Source organism: Poecilia reticulata, chromosome 18, assembly GCF_904066995.2.
Source record: "Poecilia reticulata chromosome 18, P_reticulata-male-v2, whole genome shotgun sequence".
Lineage (NCBI taxonomy): Eukaryota > Metazoa > Chordata > Actinopteri > Cyprinodontiformes > Poeciliidae > Poecilia > Poecilia reticulata.
This window is the reverse complement of record NC_088847.1, coordinates 4,797,545-4,816,915: the sequence shown is the minus strand read 5'-3', so window position 1 is coordinate 4,816,915 and position 19,371 is coordinate 4,797,545. Positions and strand designations below refer to the sequence as shown.

Below are 19,371 nucleotides of genomic sequence, written 5' to 3'. Positions count from 1 at the left end.
CTTGTTTAACAGAAAAAATACTTGAATATTTTGGTATAACATACCTTTTTATGCTTTATTTGTCATCTTTCTTTATTGAAGAAAAAAAACAGCAACTCTAAATCACTGTTGGCCCCCAGATGATTGTTTAATTAATAGATTTGTTTTATTATTACTGTGCCCAAAGTTTTACAGCAAATGATGCCAAACTCCCTCGTAGCAGGTTAATTAGGCGGAACCCTCTCAATAAGAGATCAGCTTATCTGTGGAATCGGCTGGCATAAACGCCTGGATCGCGTGTAAATAAAAGTCACAGACACGGCAGGATCTCCATTAAAATTTCTCCAGTGCAGAACTAGCCGTCTCAATGAGTCACCGGGCCTAATTTAAGTTGTAAAAATCTGATCTGACGGCTGTTGAGTTGAAGCGTTTTGAGCAAGCGACTTCCTCGTTTCTGGAGGAAAAGAAGTGAAACCGTTCTGGGAACTACTGAATCCGTCAGATTCTCTCTACCGTCTTCAGGAGGCAGCTGCAACGAGCCGAGGTCAAACACAGATCTGGTGTTCTCAGGGTTATCGGCGTTTCCATTTGTCTTTTGGGCATTAATGTGCAATACAGTTTGTTACGGACACGCTTGCCTGTCTGTGTGTGACAGAATGCTGGGACCAGGACCCTCACCGACGGCCCGACTTTGGCTCCATCCTGACGCAGCTGACCGCCCTGGAGCAGCAGGTGAAGGAGGAGATGCCGCAGGAGTCGTTTCACTCGCTGCAGGATGACTGGAAACTGGAGATCCAGGACATGTTTGACGAACTGCGGGCCAAAGAGAAGGTAAGAGGTTGGCGGAGACTTCAGCTAGCGCCAGCTGACACATTAGCTGGTGGTACATCATAATGAGGGGAAGAACGGTTGGCCTTTTGAAGGCACCAATACATTTTTTGTACTTTCTGTACCGATACTGATATCTGAGGTTTAGTATCATTCAATTCTGATACGATACAAAAGGCAGCGCTGAAATAACTAAAAAAAGTTTCTTTTTGTTATTTTAAACACAGACATAAATGTACTGAGTTACCACACCAGTAAAGAACTTAAACCCATCAACCGATTCACAAGCATGGTCAAACTTGTAAAAACTACACAATTTTAATTTGTTCAGTCAGTGCAATTAGGATCAGAACAGCTAATGAAAAATAAATAATAAAGAAACCGAAACGGATAAAAACAATAGGTGTTCTACCTTGGTCAGACATTTAAAAAATAAACTGCAACAAACCTTTTAAATGGTACAGAAAGTGTAATTAGGAACTCTAAATGGATGTAAGATAAATAATAAGGCTTGACATCACTCATTGTACAAAGTATAGAATTGGACTGATTCAATATGGTGGATAGTTACCTTATCTGGCCTTATTAAGTTTTGTGTTACCTTGTGTGTACTTTCCATTTCAGGATGTCGTGACAGAAGCACATGCGTTCAGCAAATAAGAACGACAAAGAATAGTATCTAAAAATATGTTGATTTTATGGCTGAATTAAAACACAGGAAGAATATCCATCACTAAATTATGCCTAAAAAACCCTAGTAAAAATAATTAAAATTATTTTTTAATGTTTTAAAATTATTTTTTAACTACAATGTTTGTAGGCCAAATATTGTAGTTAGCATTAGCAATGCATTTCTTGTAGAGACTCTTCCTCTACTGCCTGTTACTGAATATGAGCAGATTTTGCCTGAAGTGCCATCTACTTTTCAAAATAAGAACTGCAGAATAAAAGCCAAAGGGGCACTATTATTAACTAATTAATCTTATTAGTACAGCAAGCACTTTGGAGGAGTTACTTGTGTACCTAAAGTAGAAAGACATTAACATTTTTGAGTTTCCTACTTATTGCAGGTCACATCACTGGCATTATCATAGTAGCAGCCCTACTGAGAACCCAGTTAAGTGTAAATATGTACTGCAAGAATGCAGTTTGTTGATAACAGTATATTTATACGTGCTGAAATTAATCATATCAATCAAACTCTCTCTGAAGAAGACTGAAAAAATGAGACCCATGGTTTAAAAAGTGCTACAGGAAATATTTGAGTGTAAATATCAAGTAATGGGGAAAAAAACCTGACTAGAATCTACAAATTTGTTCTTGCAACGTATGTCATTTTGGTAATAAACTTGCTGCCTTTCTATTGACAATATTCTCTTCAGTTGTGGAAATATTTTATTTCCATGTGTTGAAAACTGAAAGTCCTACTGGACTTTCTCTGTCAGGACAGAAGTGTCAGCCATATTACGGTTCACATATCAAACCTTTTACTTTTTCTTCTTTTACTACATTCTCTTTTCAGCTCCACCGTGTCTTTTTATACAGATGTTTCGGTAAGTCACACAACTCCTTCGAGACAGGCAGCTCTTCTCTTGATTGAAGCCTCGGTTATTTGTTGTACTTTGAGCTGAAAACATCAAATGAAACCTAAAAATGATGGCCTCTGTGCGAGCTCTCGGACTGGTGTTTAACGGGCCTCGCCTTGAACGTTTACTGGCGGAACGGCACATATTTCTGCTCCTCTGAGCTGGCATTTTAATGTGAGCGCCATCGAACTAAAAGCAAAAGTTAGCTCCGGTTTAAGCCGGTAATGTTGTTGCTGGGCTTTATGAAGAACACACGTTACCTCTGGATATATTGGAGGTTGTAAAGCCGTTGTTTATTGGGAGCTCAGGTTGTTTTTCAGACCGTTCCTAACAGTAGTCCAGAAGGAGAGCTAGAAAGAGTTTAAAAGCTTTACTTGTTGTTTTCTCTGGTCTGGGGAAGAGCATTGATGAAAAGCTGGGCAACATTATGAAGGTAAATATTATTCAAACTAGGTGGTACTTGTAAAGTAAATGTATATTAATTCAGCTACACCATGTGTAGTGTAAGCTCCTAGAAGTAAACGTATGTTATTGTGTGCTCTTTAGTGAAACTATGTGAATTTGGCAATGAAATATTGTTGCTTGGCTGCCGGAGTACACAGAAAAAATACTGAAAAACTATTAAAAAATAAAAGTGCCTGTAAATACATATATACAGGTGTTAGTGGTGCACGTAAAAAAAATAACATAAAACAATTCTAAAATGAATATTATACAAATAAAACATTGAGGCATCAATAAAAACAACATTGAACTGTTAAAGTAAAGATACTGAACTTAGCATTTGGCTGATTAGCAAACGTTGGCTAATAGTGCATCAAGTAGCTTTACGGCTAGCTATTTCAGCTGTTTTTAAAATGTTTTTAGATATGCCCTATGGACAAATCCACAAAAGGTGAATTTTCCACAAATAATTCAAAGTGACATTCAATATATAAATACGGCAAAAACTAAACCAACAGGGCAGTTAGGCACGGGCCTAAATTGGTGTATAAATGTGAAGCAAAATTATGCGTTACTTTCAGACAACTTTGGAAGTGTGGCATTACACTGATGCCCCTAAATAAAATCCAGTGTGTGCCCATTGCCCTCCTGAAGCTGTATAGCCTGCAGAATGCCCCTAACGATGCGGTGATGCGTTTCCACCTCCATCAGGAGCTGCGGTGCCGCGAAGAGGAGCTAAAGCGAGCGGCCCTGGAGCAGAAGTCCCACGAAGAGTTCCTGCGGCAGCGCGAGCAGCAGCTGGCCCAGTGGGAGCAGGATGTGTTCGAGCGCGAGCTCAGCCTCCTCATCCTCCACCTGAACCAGAACCAGGAGAAACCCAACGTCAAGAAGCGCAAGGGCACCTTCAAGAAGCACAAGCTCAAGAGCAAGAACGGCGAGAAGATCAGCATGCCACAAGGTATTTCCGTCTCCGTGTGCTTTTTGGTTTTTAGAGCTCGGTTTTATTCAAACAAGCTTCAAACTTTGAATCGCATTGCAAATAAAGGTTCTTTTTGCTTGTCTGGCATGTCTAAGCGTTGATCCGGTGAGCGGTCATGATTAGAAACCATGACTGTCCCAACAATGAGTTGATCGCTTTGAGCAGCGGTTTTCTCTAGAAACATTGCTAAGCCCAGTGCTAAGGGCATTAGAGCTGTCCACCAGCAGCCCAACGTGTTTTTGTGTTAATGTTAAAAAGTTTTAAAAATTCAGAAGCGCAGGAGCAGGTGCAGGGATGGTGTGATTGGTGCGCACCCCTTTGTGCCCAGATCCGTGTGTCAACTATAAACCTAGCTTAATCCGTCCTTACCGTCACTTTTACTTGTTCTATAAAAAATCCTATTTAAAATGATCAAACAATGTTTAGCCAAGTAAAGCCCGGAGGCCTGCCAGGCTTATATCACACTGGCTTCACCGATTGCAGTTTTCAGGCCGACTACTGATCTTTAAGGAACCCTGACCTACCAATTTCAATTTTGGCCAATAGTCATTTTTTTTGTCTGAAATGCTACAAACTTGTACCAAGAAAGTTGCTGAGTTGGCAGCAGTGGGGTGACTATTGTTAACCGCAGACAATCAGGCCCGTCAGTCAAACCTCTCACGCCATGGCAAAAGAAGACAGTGGTTGATGTTTATACCTTTGCTCAGGTAGATAAGATCAGCGGGTAAAATCGACTTCATTTTTAAGTATCGACCGATCACTGGTCTCCCAAAATGAAGGAAATCTGGGGTCGATTCATTGACGCACCCCTAGTTTTCTCCCATATTCTCACCTGACCGCCTCGGCTGATGTGTCCTCTGCTGCGGCAGAGTCACGCAGCCAGCAGCAGTTTCCATCCAGTGCTTCAATTCAAGTCTGAGTGTATTTTGGGCCGAGCATGCATGCGTAAATGCGCCGTCTGTGTGTGCCTGTCAGTGTGTTTGTGTGTCGTGGTCAGCCCTTTTCCCAGCAGCAGCAGGGCGGTGATGCGGCGGTGGCAGTGGTGGTGGTGGTGGTGGTGGTGGTGGGTGGGGGTGTAGGGGCTGATGAGAGGGGAGCGTGAGCCAACCACGCCTCAACACTTCCTGTCCATAGGCATACTGGCCTCTCACTTTGGCGCTTCCAGTCAATGCCTTTGGCTCTTTCTTTTTAGATACCTTCCCTTCCCCTAAAGTCGGTGTTTTTGTTTTCCTGAGAGCCGTATTGCGCCAAACCCTTTTATTATTTTCGCTTTTTCATTTCCTGTCCGTGGCACTTGTTGTTGTTGTGCGTTTGTTCTGCTTGTGTTCCTCTTGCACTTTTGACTTAAAGTAATTTGTTTCAAACACAATATGTGACACTGTATGTAGTTTTATGTATTCTCAAAAATGTTTTAAATACATTTAATTGTTAGGTACTGTAACAAAAAAGAGCAACATTTTGAACTACAGACTTAGTCCAAAGGTTCCTGCATGTCCAGCTGGTATTTACTGTCTTAAATTACGTCCCAGTCCAATTCTCTCATCATTATATGTGGTGCAGAACTATAAAATATGCTCCACTGTCTCATCTCAAAAACAGAAGTCACGTTTCCCTGTAGCATGTTTTTAAATAATATATTCTTTAACCCAGTATGACCAAATCATAATCATATGGTCAATTTTCCACATTATGCCAACACTGTTTCTACCATCTTCTCTTGACCTTTTGTTTTGTTACTAATTTCATTTGTCTTTTAGAGTAGCATTATTTCATTTTTCACTGCTCTGTGTAGCTTGTTTTACATATTTGTCTTGTTCCCTCTTATTACTACATGTTGAAGGTATCCACAGAAAAATAACTGTTAGTCGCGACGCTTGAATTCACTGCAGTAATTGTTGGGGATTTCTATAAAAAGGTCTGGTCTGCGTTGTGAATAATTGTTTCAATGAATATAATGATGAACCTGAGTCAGAGCAAATAAACCCTCTTAATGAATGAACTTCCTCAATCTGAAGGTCTCAGGACAGGAGCCCTGAAACTGGATGTGAACATATTTGAATCCAAACTTTTTACCTTCAGAATACTTACATTTTACTACCAGGCAGCTTTTAAATTGGCTTTAAAAACTTTAAAAATAAATTGGGGCAACTGTGGCTGTGTGGTCGTCTTGCGATCGGAAGGTTGTAGGTTCCTCCTGCCCTTGGGCAAGGCACTTAACCCCAAATTGCCTACCGATCTGCGTATTGGTGTATAAATGTGTAAGCATTTGTGAATGTGACTCTAGTGTAAAGGGCTTTTGGTGGTCAGAATGATTGGATAAAGCGCTATATACAGTAAGTTCAGTCCATTTACCATTTACTCCACCAACTACTTAGTAAACTAGGTACAACATAGCTTGGTATTTGTTGGCAGTAAATTATTATTTTTACATTATTTAACAATAGCAACAAGTCTTTCAGTTATGATTTCTATCCAAAAACACACAGCATCTTGAATTGCTGCTTCTTGCTGCTAACAAACTGTTGTGCCTCACTAGTTAGTTGACTCTTGGATGAGGTTTTTTTTTTCATTTGATCATCTCTGCTATGAGTTGTCATGCAGTATTGTAACATTTGTAATTAAGTATTAGAGTTTTTAAAAGCAGAAAAGCCAAATATTCAATGAGTAGTGTAAAATAATGCAGCTGAAATCTGTTGGAAATCAGCTGAAATTGTTGACAGACAGATAAAAAAAATGTTGCAACCTTTCAGCATGAATTGTCTTAAAAAGCTGTTTTGTGATTTTTTTTTTTTTTGTGCGTGTGCAGATTTCATCCATAAAATTACAGTGCAGGCATCCCCAGGCCTGGAAAAGAGGCGGAACTCTCCGGATTTGGGTTCGGGCTCCTCGCCGTCCTTCGGCCCACGGTTTCGTGCAATCCAACGTGAGTATAGTTATTTTCCCTCCGTCCAGATTGCTTCTGATCACGTCTTTACACACATCCTGCGTTGCAATATCTCCGTTTGTGAACATCATCTGCTTTCATGTTGTCTTAAACACACGTCTTTTGTATTCCCCTTGTGTCCCTGTGGGCCCCCCCACCCCACCCCTAGTTCCTTGCACTCTTTCCCTGTCGCCCTCTCTCCTCCATGCGCTCTCTCTCTCTCTCATACACACCCTTTTCCCTTTTCTACAGTCTGCTCCAGTCCAATTATTATCCAACTTCCTCTGAGCCGTTCAGCATTTCTTTTTTTTTTATTTTCCCCAACTGTAGACTTCGTCTTGTTTCTTCTGTCTGCAGTTGCCACAATCCAGCAGGAGGGGGAGCCATTCAGCTATACTTCCTGTGCAGAAAAATGGAGACACACGTGCTCCATTTTTTCCAGGATGTTTTAATGTTGTTTTTGTTTTTGTGTTTTCTAACAATTCCAAAAGGGACAATTTTAAGAACAAAATTGTTCAAGGAATTGATATAAAAGCAAAAATTGGAATAAGAAATATTAACCTACAAAAGTGCTTTTTACATTTAACAGATTTATCACTTGATTATTAATAAGTGGTATGATTTTTTTTTTTAATTCTAAATGACTCTTTAACGGCAGTTACTAAACCATGAGTGGGGCGGCCATTAAAATATGTTTAGAGGATATTCCTCTTAGAAGCCAGCAGTTTCTTTTTTCATCTCTGGATATTTTAGTGGAGAACATTTATTTCTCTGCTCAGATCAGTTCCATTGTTTCATTATCTGACAAATGAGATAATAAGGAATTCAAACCAGCCCCATTTTTTTATGTCTCAGCTCTATTTGCAATTTAGCTCCCTAGCTCAGCGATACATGTTGGAAGCTAGCGAGTATTTCTGCTACAATTTATTTTATGCGTGTTTGGGGCAGAAATAGATTAAGATTTTTGTTCTTTATTAGTTATTTCACTTTTTATTTCAAGTGTGACAGCAATCGTTACAACCCCGAGGGCCATTTGGTCCAGCTGAACAAAACGTGTTTAGAGCCACAAAAGTGACATTAAGGAAATTAGCTTATTTTAACAAAATCAACAATAGGATTTTTCTTTATTTAAATGAAAAAAACAATTTTATTGTTGTTTTTTTAGGTTTAAAATGAAGAAAATCAAACATTTACCCAAATATATATATATATTTTCCAAAGGAACAGAACATGCTTTAAAACCAAAAGATGTAAAGTTTTATCAAAGTTACTATATCAAAAACGAATATCCCTAACTATATTAGTGTAATTTTTGTGAAAAATCTTTATAATGTTTTTTTTTTTTTTTTTTTTTGCATTTTTGACCACACTGGTTGGTCTAAAGAGCCACATGTTGCAGACCCCTCCTCTAGCCCCTCAATCAGGTTAGAGTTCCTGACCCTTATTAATAGAATCTCAAAAAAGGAAAATAAACCTCTAATGCACATAAAAATATGGAATATGGTGATGAGGAGAGCCACGTAAAAACGTCCAAGTCATTTTCCTAAATTATGCATCGGCGCACGTCAGGAAGGCAACCAGATTGCCTCTAATGTAACACAGTTTATCTACTGAGTTTTTTCATTTCTGCTACCGAAATGAAATGAAATTTTGGAGTCACAATAACAAGGTACTCTACGGTTACCGTTATGACAGTTTTTCCTCCGATATTTGAAGTGCATGTCATTCTCCCGGGCTGTAAAAACGCGGACTACCTCTGCCTGGGTACATGCTGTAAATTTAGAAAACAAAATTTGCTCGGTGTTCCTTCTCCTCTGTTTAAGTCGCATCGTGTTCCGGAGGTCGGCCCTCCTGAAGCATTCCCGTACTTGAACCCCATCCTGGAATTGGAAGACTGTCGCAGATTTCCCAGAGGTTGGCTTGATTCCTAACTGTGCGGCGCTAATCATGTTACGCATTACAGCCGAATTTGGATCAAACAGTGGCAGCTGCTCACTCCATTTATCCTGGATGTATAACTGGCTCGCTCATTATATCATCATAGTGTAAAATGATATTAACTTGTGTTTTCGGAAATGCTTCTCCCCCCCCCCCCACCTTTATACTTATTAGATAGGGATTTCTTTAGCTTCATTAGGTTTTTATAGAGCTTTAAAACTCCACATATAACAAGTTTTAATGTTTAAAGAAGTGCATAGAAAATGATCTGTTTCAGTTAGTTGTTTAAATGGATTATGTAATTAAGGCTAGCGTGACATTTTTGTTGTTGTTGCTTTTGTTATTGTGTTATTTCACACTTTGTGAACATAACGAGGAAAACAAACTAACAAGTGTCGTTTCGAAAACCGGACACACAAGAAAATGCAGAAACTGCAGCTAAAATTAGTGTCTACTAAAGTAAGAAAAGAAAATGCAGTGGATTTCAAAAGTATTCATACCTCTCTTCCAAATTTTGCCACATTGCAACCACAAAGGTAAACATATTCAGTTGGAATTTAATGTGAAAGACCAACACAATGAAAAGATCAGAGTTGACTTGAATTTCATTTGTTTGGTTTTTTTTAAGGAAAAAAAGTGCAGAAAAAAAAAAAAATCTAATTTGATATATAAAAAAAAACGGGGAGATTTTTTTTTTGTTTGTTTTTAATTGCCCAGCCCTAAACACTACATATTTTAACTCTTTGATCTGTATTTGTATAAATCAGTACTCTTTAACTACAAGGGAACAATAATTGAGCCAAATTTCTGCAGAGAAAATACCAAAAATGTGTTTTTAAACCAGCTCCTACAGTTTACCCCATCCTGGAATTGGAAGAGGTAATTCCAGGATGTATCGCCCCCTTTAGGTCTAAAGTCGAAAGACCAACAGGGGTAAAAGCTCTTGGAAAAGGCTTTATGGGACAGTATTATGTAGCATCCTGGTAGTGTTGAATTGATTCTTTCATTCATGTTTGAGAAATCCTTTAATCTCCATGGCAACCATTCGGCTATACAAAACGCATGGTTGGACTTGGCTCCGCCTTCGAGGACGAAGCTCCTCCACTGGGCTGCAGTTTCAGAGTTTGAGTTTACGCCTCCCCCACTCAGCTCCTTCAAACTAGCTAGCAGCAATTAGCAAACACCTGGTTAAACACACGCTAAGATCATTGTAGGAGCTACTTCTCAGTGGTAAAAACGTTGCTAAAGGGCGAATAGAGGAGAAATGTTTTGATGACTTTCTGAAGGCAGAGCTTCAGAAAGACAAGGGATTTCTTAAAGAGACAGTGGTGCAATTTCAAGCCTTTAAATATTGAAGTCATATTTTATTATTATTTTTTTATAACAACTGAAGGTAACATAGTTACTTTATTGTGCTATAAAATGGGACTTTGTGCCTGGAAAACACATGACTCTGTCCCTTTAAAGCAGGGATGCCCAAAGTGGGTCCTCGAGGGCCGGCATCCTGCATGTTTTAGTTCTCTCCCTGGTTTAACGCACCTGGATCAAATGATGGCTCATTAGAAGGTCTCAGAATAACAATTGACATGCTGAAAAGGTTGTTACTACCACCAGGGAGAGAGCTAAAACGTGCAGGATGTCGGCCTTCGAGGACCGACTTTGGGGACCCCTGCTTTAAAGCTTTTAGCACAGTGACAGCTGTTGCAGACGGCCTGGTTTAGACATCCTCTGTGTTACTGTGTTACTGTATGCTGTTCACACTGCTGGCAGCGCAGACCTGTTGGTGTGAGGAGAGCTGAGATGTGTCACTTGAGCTTGGCACATGCAATCTCAGTTATTCTTAGAGCTGAAGTCCCACCAGTTCCCCCTTCCCTGTGAACCATGTGTGGTTCTGATCAGTTTGAAGGTTGAGTGTCACCATCGCCTCGGAAATACAAAAACAAAAACATGAGAGAAAAGTGTAGAAAAACTGTAGCCAGTGCAGATTGATTTCATCTCATGTCCTCTCTCTCTCTCTCTCTCTCTCTCTCTCTCTCTCTCTCTCTCTCTCTCTCTCTCTCTCTCTCTCTCTCTCTCTCTCTCTCTCTCTCTCTCTCTCTCTTGGTCTCGGTCTCTCCAGTCAGTCCCAGCGACAACAGGACGTTTTGTCTGGCCCCAGTCCGGTCATTAGAGACCCCGTCTCACAAGCAGTCCAACGGAGACCTGAGGCTGAACCCACACTGGAGGCCCCAGAGCCCGAAGAGTCCCAAAAGCCCCAAGGTTCTGCGGCTGAGTCCCCAGGAAAGCAGGTACACCGGGACTTTAAACCACTAACGTCCTACTTTGGTTCTGCTCGTTTCTTTTTTAACAATATGTATTTAAACAACAACAACAAGAAAAAAAATCACATATTACATACTTCAACAAACATAAAACCATTTTAGAGCTGCGCTGCTAATGGCTGCATATAGAAATAGCTTTGTTATGTTAGTTCTGGTTTGTTGTTTTTTCAGACTTTTATTCCCTCTAGTTTTGGATGCTGGGCAGCTGGAAGGAATTTTAGCTTATTTTTATTTTGTTACTCTGACTAACAAAAGGTATTGTTTTTACAACTAGGATATTAAAAAGCTAAAAAAAATAACAAACAAAAACAAACAACAACCCTAAACTACAACCACAAATCACAGAGGAGTTGAAAGTGAAACTTTGTGACTGCAGACAGAGAAGAAGGAAGTTCAAACCTTCTCTACCATCAATCATAATGGATGCTGCCTGGACACTGAGCCGTCTGTGTGTCCGTTAGTCATAAGCCTGATGAAATAACGGTCTTCAGTCAGAGGCCTCTTCTAATTTGTTCCATCACTAACAGCTACTGGAAATCCTTCCTTATGCGTCCTTATTTCTGACCACGAACTTTCATTCAGAACTTTTGTTTATATCATCAAGCGACATGTTGATTTTAAACTGTAAATGAAGGAAATATATAAATAACATTAAAACCGGGGATGCAGAGTCCACTTTTTTCACTTCGGTACGATACAGATGCAGAAGCTAAATTGATTTTAAATATCTTTTCTTTTTTCAAACACAGACATAAATGTGCTGAATTACAAATGTATCTGATACCTATGCACCAGCACAGCACACCTAAATACACCAACAGCTTCACAAGCTTGGTCAAACATGTAAACACAACCTTAATTTATTCAGTCAGTGCAGTTAAGAGAATAATGTGAAATAATAATAAAGAAACTGAAATTGACAAAAAAAATAGGTTGACTTGGTCAAACATGTAAAAATAAACTGCAACAAAACTTCTTTCAATGGTTTATAAAGCGCAATTAGGAATTCTAAATATAATGAATAATAAAACATGATGTCACTTAGAGAACCACACAGAATTAGACTGAACAGAATCTGCCTCTTTGGATGAAGCACATTATCACCATGTTTTTTTTTCAGTCCAGCGACTGATACTGATATTAGGCGTTCTAAGATGTTCTGCTCGTCTCACTGCTTCCAGTTTATCGATGAGGGCCAAGCTGCTGGAGTCGGACAGCAACGAGAACGGAGACGCCATGGACGACTTCGAGGAGTACCGCCCCCCCACGCCGACCTCGGCCTCCACTCAGAACGGTAACGCTGCCGTCTGGGCAGTAGGAGCTACTGCTCATTGCAACGCTGGTAAAAATGTTGTTAAAGGCTTAGTAGAGGAGGTATGTTATGACGACTTTCTGAAGGCGGAGTTTCCGAAAGAGCAGGAAGCATTAAAGTGACAGAGGCCTAATTTCAAGACGTTAAGTTAAAAACTCAAATTTGAACTCGTATTTGAGTTTCTAACCACTTAAGTTAACATAGTTACTTGACTGTGCTATAAGTTGGCACTATGTGCCTGGAAACACATAATACTGCTCCTTTAAGACTCACCCAAGTCTGGGAGTGTGAATTAGAAACAGAAGCTGAATGAATAATAAATGCGTGGAGTCATTACTGTCTCACATCTCTTTTTTTTCACTAAACTTTCTCTCTCTCTCTCTCTACAGGCTCCTCATCGAAGGACAGCCTCCGCCTCCCCCCCTCCCAGGGAGACTCTGGCAGCGAGGAGGGGGGCTACTCCCCGGCCGGCTCCCCCATGCCCGAGAGGGGGTTCCTTGGCGGTGCCGTCAAGAACACGCACCGGGCATTGCTAGGCTGCGGCTCCCTCTTGTCCTCTGTGGCACTGGGTCGGGGCTTGGACGTTCCCCCCAGGGTTCCCCCTCGAACTAACCCTCCCGCCTTGGAGGAACGCTCCTCCTTTGAGCTGGAGATCTCCCCCCCCAGGCCGCTCATAACTGACCCCCCTGTGGTGGACGACCTCATCACCTTCTCCACCTCTGAGCCGCTCCCCAAGCCGCTGCTGGATTTAGCCCTGCAGTACCAGGAGCTGAAGCCGTTGCCCCTGACGCCACCACCGCCCAACCCTCGTGAAAGGTCCGGCCCCCGGACACCGCAGACGCACTACAGCGGCCCGCCGAGCCCGGGGACTCCACTGCAGCAGGACGGCGCTGTCCCGGTGGACTGGACCGCTAGTTCTGGTTCCAGCAACGGAGAGCTGAGCAGCGAGGCCTGGGAGCACCGACCCGACCGCAGGAGGAGGTCCAGCTACGGCCTACACGCCTCCCAGCTGGGTCAGTGGGTTCACTCCCCCTACCGTTATAACCCTGAGAGCCACATTTGCCTTTATCCACATAAATAATATTACACCTGATAGTCCGGTAGACTCCGTTCAATTGGGGATCAAAGTTGCGACATTTGTAGCATTTTCACCTGGTGCAGTTCCCCTCCTTGCCTGTGGGAGTGCTGCATTAAGAACCACTGAAGAAGACACTTTCTACTTCACAATATGTAAACAAATATGACGGCGTCAGATTTTAGCAGATTTTGTCGATGGTACAAGACAACAAGTTAACCCTCCCGCTAACCCTGAATAAAACAGCAGGTGTTTGTTTTGGTTTTATTTACCCAGAATGCCCTGCGCTCATGGCCAGATTTAAAAGGATAGGGGCAAATTTTTTTGCTCAATCGACCAAAAATGTATTTTACTCATATAAATGAAAACACATTGGTGGAGCTCATCAGTGGGTACAAGTAATCAACTTTACACACTGATGTCTACATAATAACCCTGAAAAGATGTAGTTTAGATTTAGAATAAAATTTTTATTACTCATATTGTTTCTATTCAACATTTACATTATTAAAACACCTCATTTAACACGGGTTGGTTAGTTTTATGTAGACTATGATTTTTATAAAACGTGTTAATAAAAATGCATTTAAAAAATAAATCTCTGGAGCCCCCAAAAACTTGGCTCTCTGGGCTTCTACCCCTGTAAGCTCTTCTTAAAGTCTGGCCCAGTTTCTTAAAAATAATTACTTTAAAAAATTGACCTTGTTAAAATGAATATAAAATATAAATATCAACTTAAGGAAATTTGTTATTTTTTATTTCTGTTTTTAAGTTTTGAAATAAAAAAAAACAACTAACTTTTGTAGAAAGGAGAAACAAACAATGATTTCCAATTTAATAACAAAAAAAAAAGATCCTAAACACTATCACCCATACTTCTGGTGTGGAAAATCAATTTATTACATAAAAAACTGTTGAAAGCAGCATTTGTTATTAATTTTACATTTGAAACATTAGTTGATTCTTTATAATTTTAAGGCAGAGTTAAGAGCCATTGCCGAAGAACCAGAAAGCCTCCTTAGCCTGATCTAATAATAATTAGAGTCTACCTCTGCTGTTTTAATTCTCACTAGTGTTTTTTTTTTTTTTTTAATTTGTCTTCTCCAGCTCTCTTCTTATTGGAAGTGCCATTTTAAATCAGCAGAGTACTTCCTTTAAGTACCTGCTCTTCGCCCAGATTGGGTTTCGGATTCGGGTTTTTAATTTAGCTCTGTGATTCATCTGCAACCCCTAACCGAGCTCGTTCCACCCGGCCGCGCACGCAAATCCCAATCCGGCTTTAACCTTGAGTCCCGTACCACCGCGGCATAACAATGTGCCACCCCCGCACACACACACGCGCACATGCACACACACGGTTCCCCCGGAATTATCATTGTCTTTTGTTTTTAGTGAGAATTTTTGTTTCCATTTAGCAGCACAGGGGATACTTCGTTGCTGCAGGAGCTTTTTCATTAGCATCAAAGCTTCTCTGCAGCCATTTGCATATCTCAGGTAACAGCTGGCCCTTGCTGTACTTCACTGCTAATACTGGCTAAGCAGAGCTATCAACCAGGGTTTTTATTTTTTCAAATGCTGTTTTTTTCACTCTTCTGTGATTGGAGTTTTCTTTCATTAAATAGCGCAGGATGAGTGCAGCACATTGGATGGAAATGTAGCAGATTCCAGACTGCTAATCTGCAGTCTGTCTGCTGGAAAGCTGGGCGAATTTGTGTGAAACCACTATGCCTTTCAATAATAGTGTTCACATTACGTTTTGTGCTACATTCTTTGTGCTGCTTTCTCTCCGAGTTTTAGACGGAAGCAAAGTAGTTCATGATTGTGGAGTAGGAGGAACAACTAAAAATATGAAAAGTGTGACATGCATTTGTATTCAGATTCTCTGACTACACGTATTGTGAAGTTTCATTCTTAACGATTTTGTCGCAGTATTTACCAAGTGTTTATTGACCAAAAAAAAAAAAAAATTGGTATCGGCCAAAATTTGGAATGAGGATTTTTAAGAGTGGAGGTTGTCTAGAAATCAGCAATCAGTGCACCCCTAGTTCTTTGGTCTTCGTCATTTTGTTTGTTCTCTAATGGTTTCTAGCAAATCTGTGAGGCCTCCTGAGAACATTTGGATTCATACTGATTCCACTTGACCGGATTTTATTTTGTGAACTGAGATGAATGCAAATTCATGCAGATTTGCAGAATGATCTTTTGTGATGAAAACACATGAAATACACAATAAAAGCTCAAAGGAAATGTCAATGATGTAATCTTTCAGACAGTTGCATCGATTTTATTCACACCTGTTTCAATTTATGTTGCAGTAATGTAAACGACCCAATTTTGGCGCCCCCCTGTGGTAACACCCCGGTGTTGAAAACAGGTCTGAATGTTCTCCAAATGTTTTGGTCGCTTGAACTACATGTCACAAAAACACATACACACCTTACACGGCGCCCTCACATGCTCAAAAAGTCTTCAATTAATGTATCTAAATGTTGGGCCTTAAAAAGTATTCAATTTATTATAAAAAGTAAGTTTGCCTTTAATATATGGGGACAGTTTTTAAATTTTGTCCTGACAGGACGAACTATTTAATCTCGTATACTCTATGTAATTTTTTTCCTGTGGGACTTTTCTGTTTAGTCGCACCCAGACTTCTTGTGTGTAACAGGAGACGGTTGAGGCTAGCATGCCACTGCTGTGGTAGTTCATGATTGTGGAGTACAAGATTATCGGCAGTTGGCTGGACAAAGTTTGTACATTCCAGTCGTAGGGGTTAAATTCCCTTTATAATGGCCTTAAAACGTCTTAAATTTGAGTTAGGGAAACCTGCAAAAACCCTGAATTTTAAGACAAGAAAAAAACCCCATCATTAACCAAGTGTGTTTTAGCTAATATGCTTGTTGACTGGAATGACGCAGGCGACAGACTGCCACATGGTTCGCCTGGCAGCCTGCGCTTGAAAAAGAGATGTTTATTCAGAGGATTTTTGTCACTTTTTTTTTTTTTTATATTCTGCTGCTCTAGTGTGACTCCTGATTGCTCGCTCTTGTCAGCTGAAAAGCTCGGCAGCCTTTGAGGGTAACTGTTGATGTAAATAATGCCATTTGGCAGACGCATCACATTTGGAAACAGCAAATGTTCACTCAGGGTGATTTATTCTGAGTTTAATGTTCTTGTCAGCGCCAATTTACGCTTTGTCTGCTGCTCTTGCAGCTCTGTCAACTAGTTAAACAGCACTATGTTACACTTAATTGAGACTAATTACATCAACATTCCTCACTTGTAATTGCTCCATTTCTGTTTTTTTTTTCTTTTTTCGTGTTGCAGTAAAGTTGTGCTTTCATCTTCTTGTTTTTGATCAATTTCACTGAATGGATTAAATCAGATGAGAGACGTTTGAGTGGAGCACTTCAGCCATTAGATCCGATTAAAGAGACATTTTTGCTGTGCTCCTTGGTCTTCAGGATATTTGTTCAATGACAAACCTGACAAATTGACCGAACAGGACTTTTAACTGAATTCACTTGTTTACAGCAATATGACATAATTCCATTACAGATTTTAAATAAAAGTATAAAATTATGAATAAAAGCCTCTATTAATGTGCTAATAGCAGATTAGCATACTGCTAATTTTGTTTGCGCTTAGCACACCTAGAAAATTCTAAAGCACTAATACATAAACTTTGAGATGAATAAAGTTTACATCTGTTTTCGAGTTTTAGTTATTGAAGAATTCTTCAAATAATTGTTTTTCTCTTACGTTTGCGTTTTCTCGCTAATAGCGATTTCAAACAACAAATATACAAGAACAAAATAAAGAACATGATATTAACATTATAGGCCATTATAGATTATGTAAAAAAAATTAAAATAAAATGTACGTTATATTGTTGTTGAAGGTTGTCATTCAAGGGCAAATGTAATTTGAACTGTAGTTAGCACTTTAGCATTAGCTTCAGTTTGAATAATTCTGTTGTGCTAGCAGAGCTAATGTTTATGATTAGTGCTTTAGGGTTAGCGTAACTAACTTTTTATAGCTAGTATTCCCCACCAGATTTTTTTTTATCACAGCATTTTTGATGTTATGCATCATTTTCATCCCACTTTACAATGGTACGCTACTTGTTTTTTATAACTTCAAATCCCAGTAAAATGTTGATGTTCCACACTTAACGTGACGTGAAAGTTTCTTTTTATTTAGGAATCTATTGAAGCGTAACACTTTTTTGTTGTTTTGTTCCAGTTTTAGATCTCCCCCTATGCCAAGACACACTGGACTTTGAGGACAAGACCTCCGTACCCTACGCCCTCCACCCCAACCCAGCGCTATGGAGCCCCAAAACCCGGCGCCTAGAGGTCAGTGTCATCCCCCGGCCACGCCCGTCTCCCATCCGGCCCCGCATCGACCCTTGGAGCTTCATCTCGGCGGGTGGCGCCATCTCAGCAGGCGGCCGCAGCCCCATCCGCACAGACGGCCACGCCCTGGGCTACCAACCCTCGCCCACCAACCCCTTCACCAGCTGCGACCCTTTCCCCTCTCCGGACTGTGACCCCTTTGCCCTCAAGGCGGACCCTTCCAGCAGCTCTGACGGCGCGCCGCCCTTCGACCCGTTCTCCGCTCCGTTCCGGACCTCCCGATCCGCCCCATGCTCCGCCAACGGCTCGCCCACGCTGCCCTCGTTCCGCATCGCACCCATCAACCCGGCGGACCCGGCCTTCATGGACCTGGGCTGGGCGGCCTGTGGCAAGCCTCTGGACGTGACCAAAGAGAGAGCCCACCCCCGCAGGACGCTTGGGCTCAAGCCCTTCAAGTCGCCAACGCAACTCAGAGACGATCGCTTCTGAACCCAAATCTCATTCCCAGTCGTGGATTATATGGAATGCAGACTTCATCGCCGCTATACCTGAGTGAGGTTGACCCCGCCCCCAACTTCTTCAAATTGAGTGTAATTGGTGTTGAACATTTCTGCTACGTTTGTGCTGCTCAAATTTTAATTAATGTTAATAAATGTTTCTGGAGGTCATATCAGCCACTAATCAGCCACTTCACATTTACAAAATAAAACATATGTTTCTGAAGTTTCCGAAGATCAACCAGCCCCTACCACCTCCGCACTAACAAAATCAAACTGCACTGATATAAATTAATTGTGCTATATTTGTGTCCTGATTAGTGCAGCTAAAATTTTAGCAGCACCAAATTTGACACAGAATTGTTTTAATATTTTAAGTGTGAAAGCAGGGGCTGGGGGAACCTTTTGATGACTTCGAAAAGTATCTGGAAACGTTTACCGTTAATTTGGTAGACAATGTCTGGGGGGGTCTGGTGACCTAGAAATCTTAAAAATCACAGCGGCACAAACAAAAATGAATACTGCACAAATGGAACCCTGCTGATTGAAACCATATGTTGTTTGATTTTGTAAATGTGGAATGGCTGGTCGACTTTGTTGGCCTCCGGAAACATTTAGTAATATCTTTTAAAATAACAGCGGCACAAATGAAGATTTTTGCTGCACAAACGTTTGACACCAGTTTTGTTTAATTTGAAGAAGGTGGCTGTTGTGGGTCAACTTCAATCAGGTGCCAATGCAATTCAGTCCAGGACCATTTTCACTACTGTTTTTTTTTTTTTTTTTTTAGTTTTGTTTGTCTTTGGGACGAAAACTTGGAACCTTTCAAATTAAAATCCCACTGAGGGTAGGGAGCTGCAGGCATTGTAGTTCTTTCTACCCCAGCCTGGTGGTTTGGAGAGCAGAAAGCCAGGGGAAAAGGTGATACAATGGATTGTGGGATATCTGCCTGTGAACCAACGGCTGGTGCCAATTTCATTTTCCTTTTTCATTTTTTCCTGGCGTCTCGTCTGTGTTACTGCTGTCCCTTTGAAGGAGCAGAATCCAGATCAGCAGCCTCATCTTGATCTTCTGTCATCCTGCTCCTATCAGCTGCTTTCATCTCCCCCTGCTGCTTTGAAGCATTGTGACAAT

General features: G+C 40.8%; 1 protein-coding gene across 1 annotated transcript in view; it reads left to right on the top strand.

Moving 5' to 3' along the window:
* LOC103480213 (mitogen-activated protein kinase kinase kinase 11) overlaps positions 1-18,409 on the top strand; it is a 43,906-nt gene extending 25,497 nt beyond the window's left edge. The window contains exons 4-10 of the mRNA XM_081599141.1: positions 635-810; positions 3,549-3,795; positions 6,623-6,739; positions 10,797-10,965; positions 12,180-12,292; positions 12,700-13,323; positions 17,628-18,409. Of these exons, the coding sequence (XP_081455267.1) occupies positions 635-810; positions 3,549-3,795; positions 6,623-6,739; positions 10,797-10,965; positions 12,180-12,292; positions 12,700-13,323; positions 17,628-18,229 (2,048 nt within the window). The 3' untranslated portion in view covers positions 18,230-18,409. The remainder of the gene's footprint in view (positions 1-634; positions 811-3,548; positions 3,796-6,622; positions 6,740-10,796; positions 10,966-12,179; positions 12,293-12,699; positions 13,324-17,627) is intronic.
* Positions 18,410-19,371: the final 962 nt, after the last annotated feature.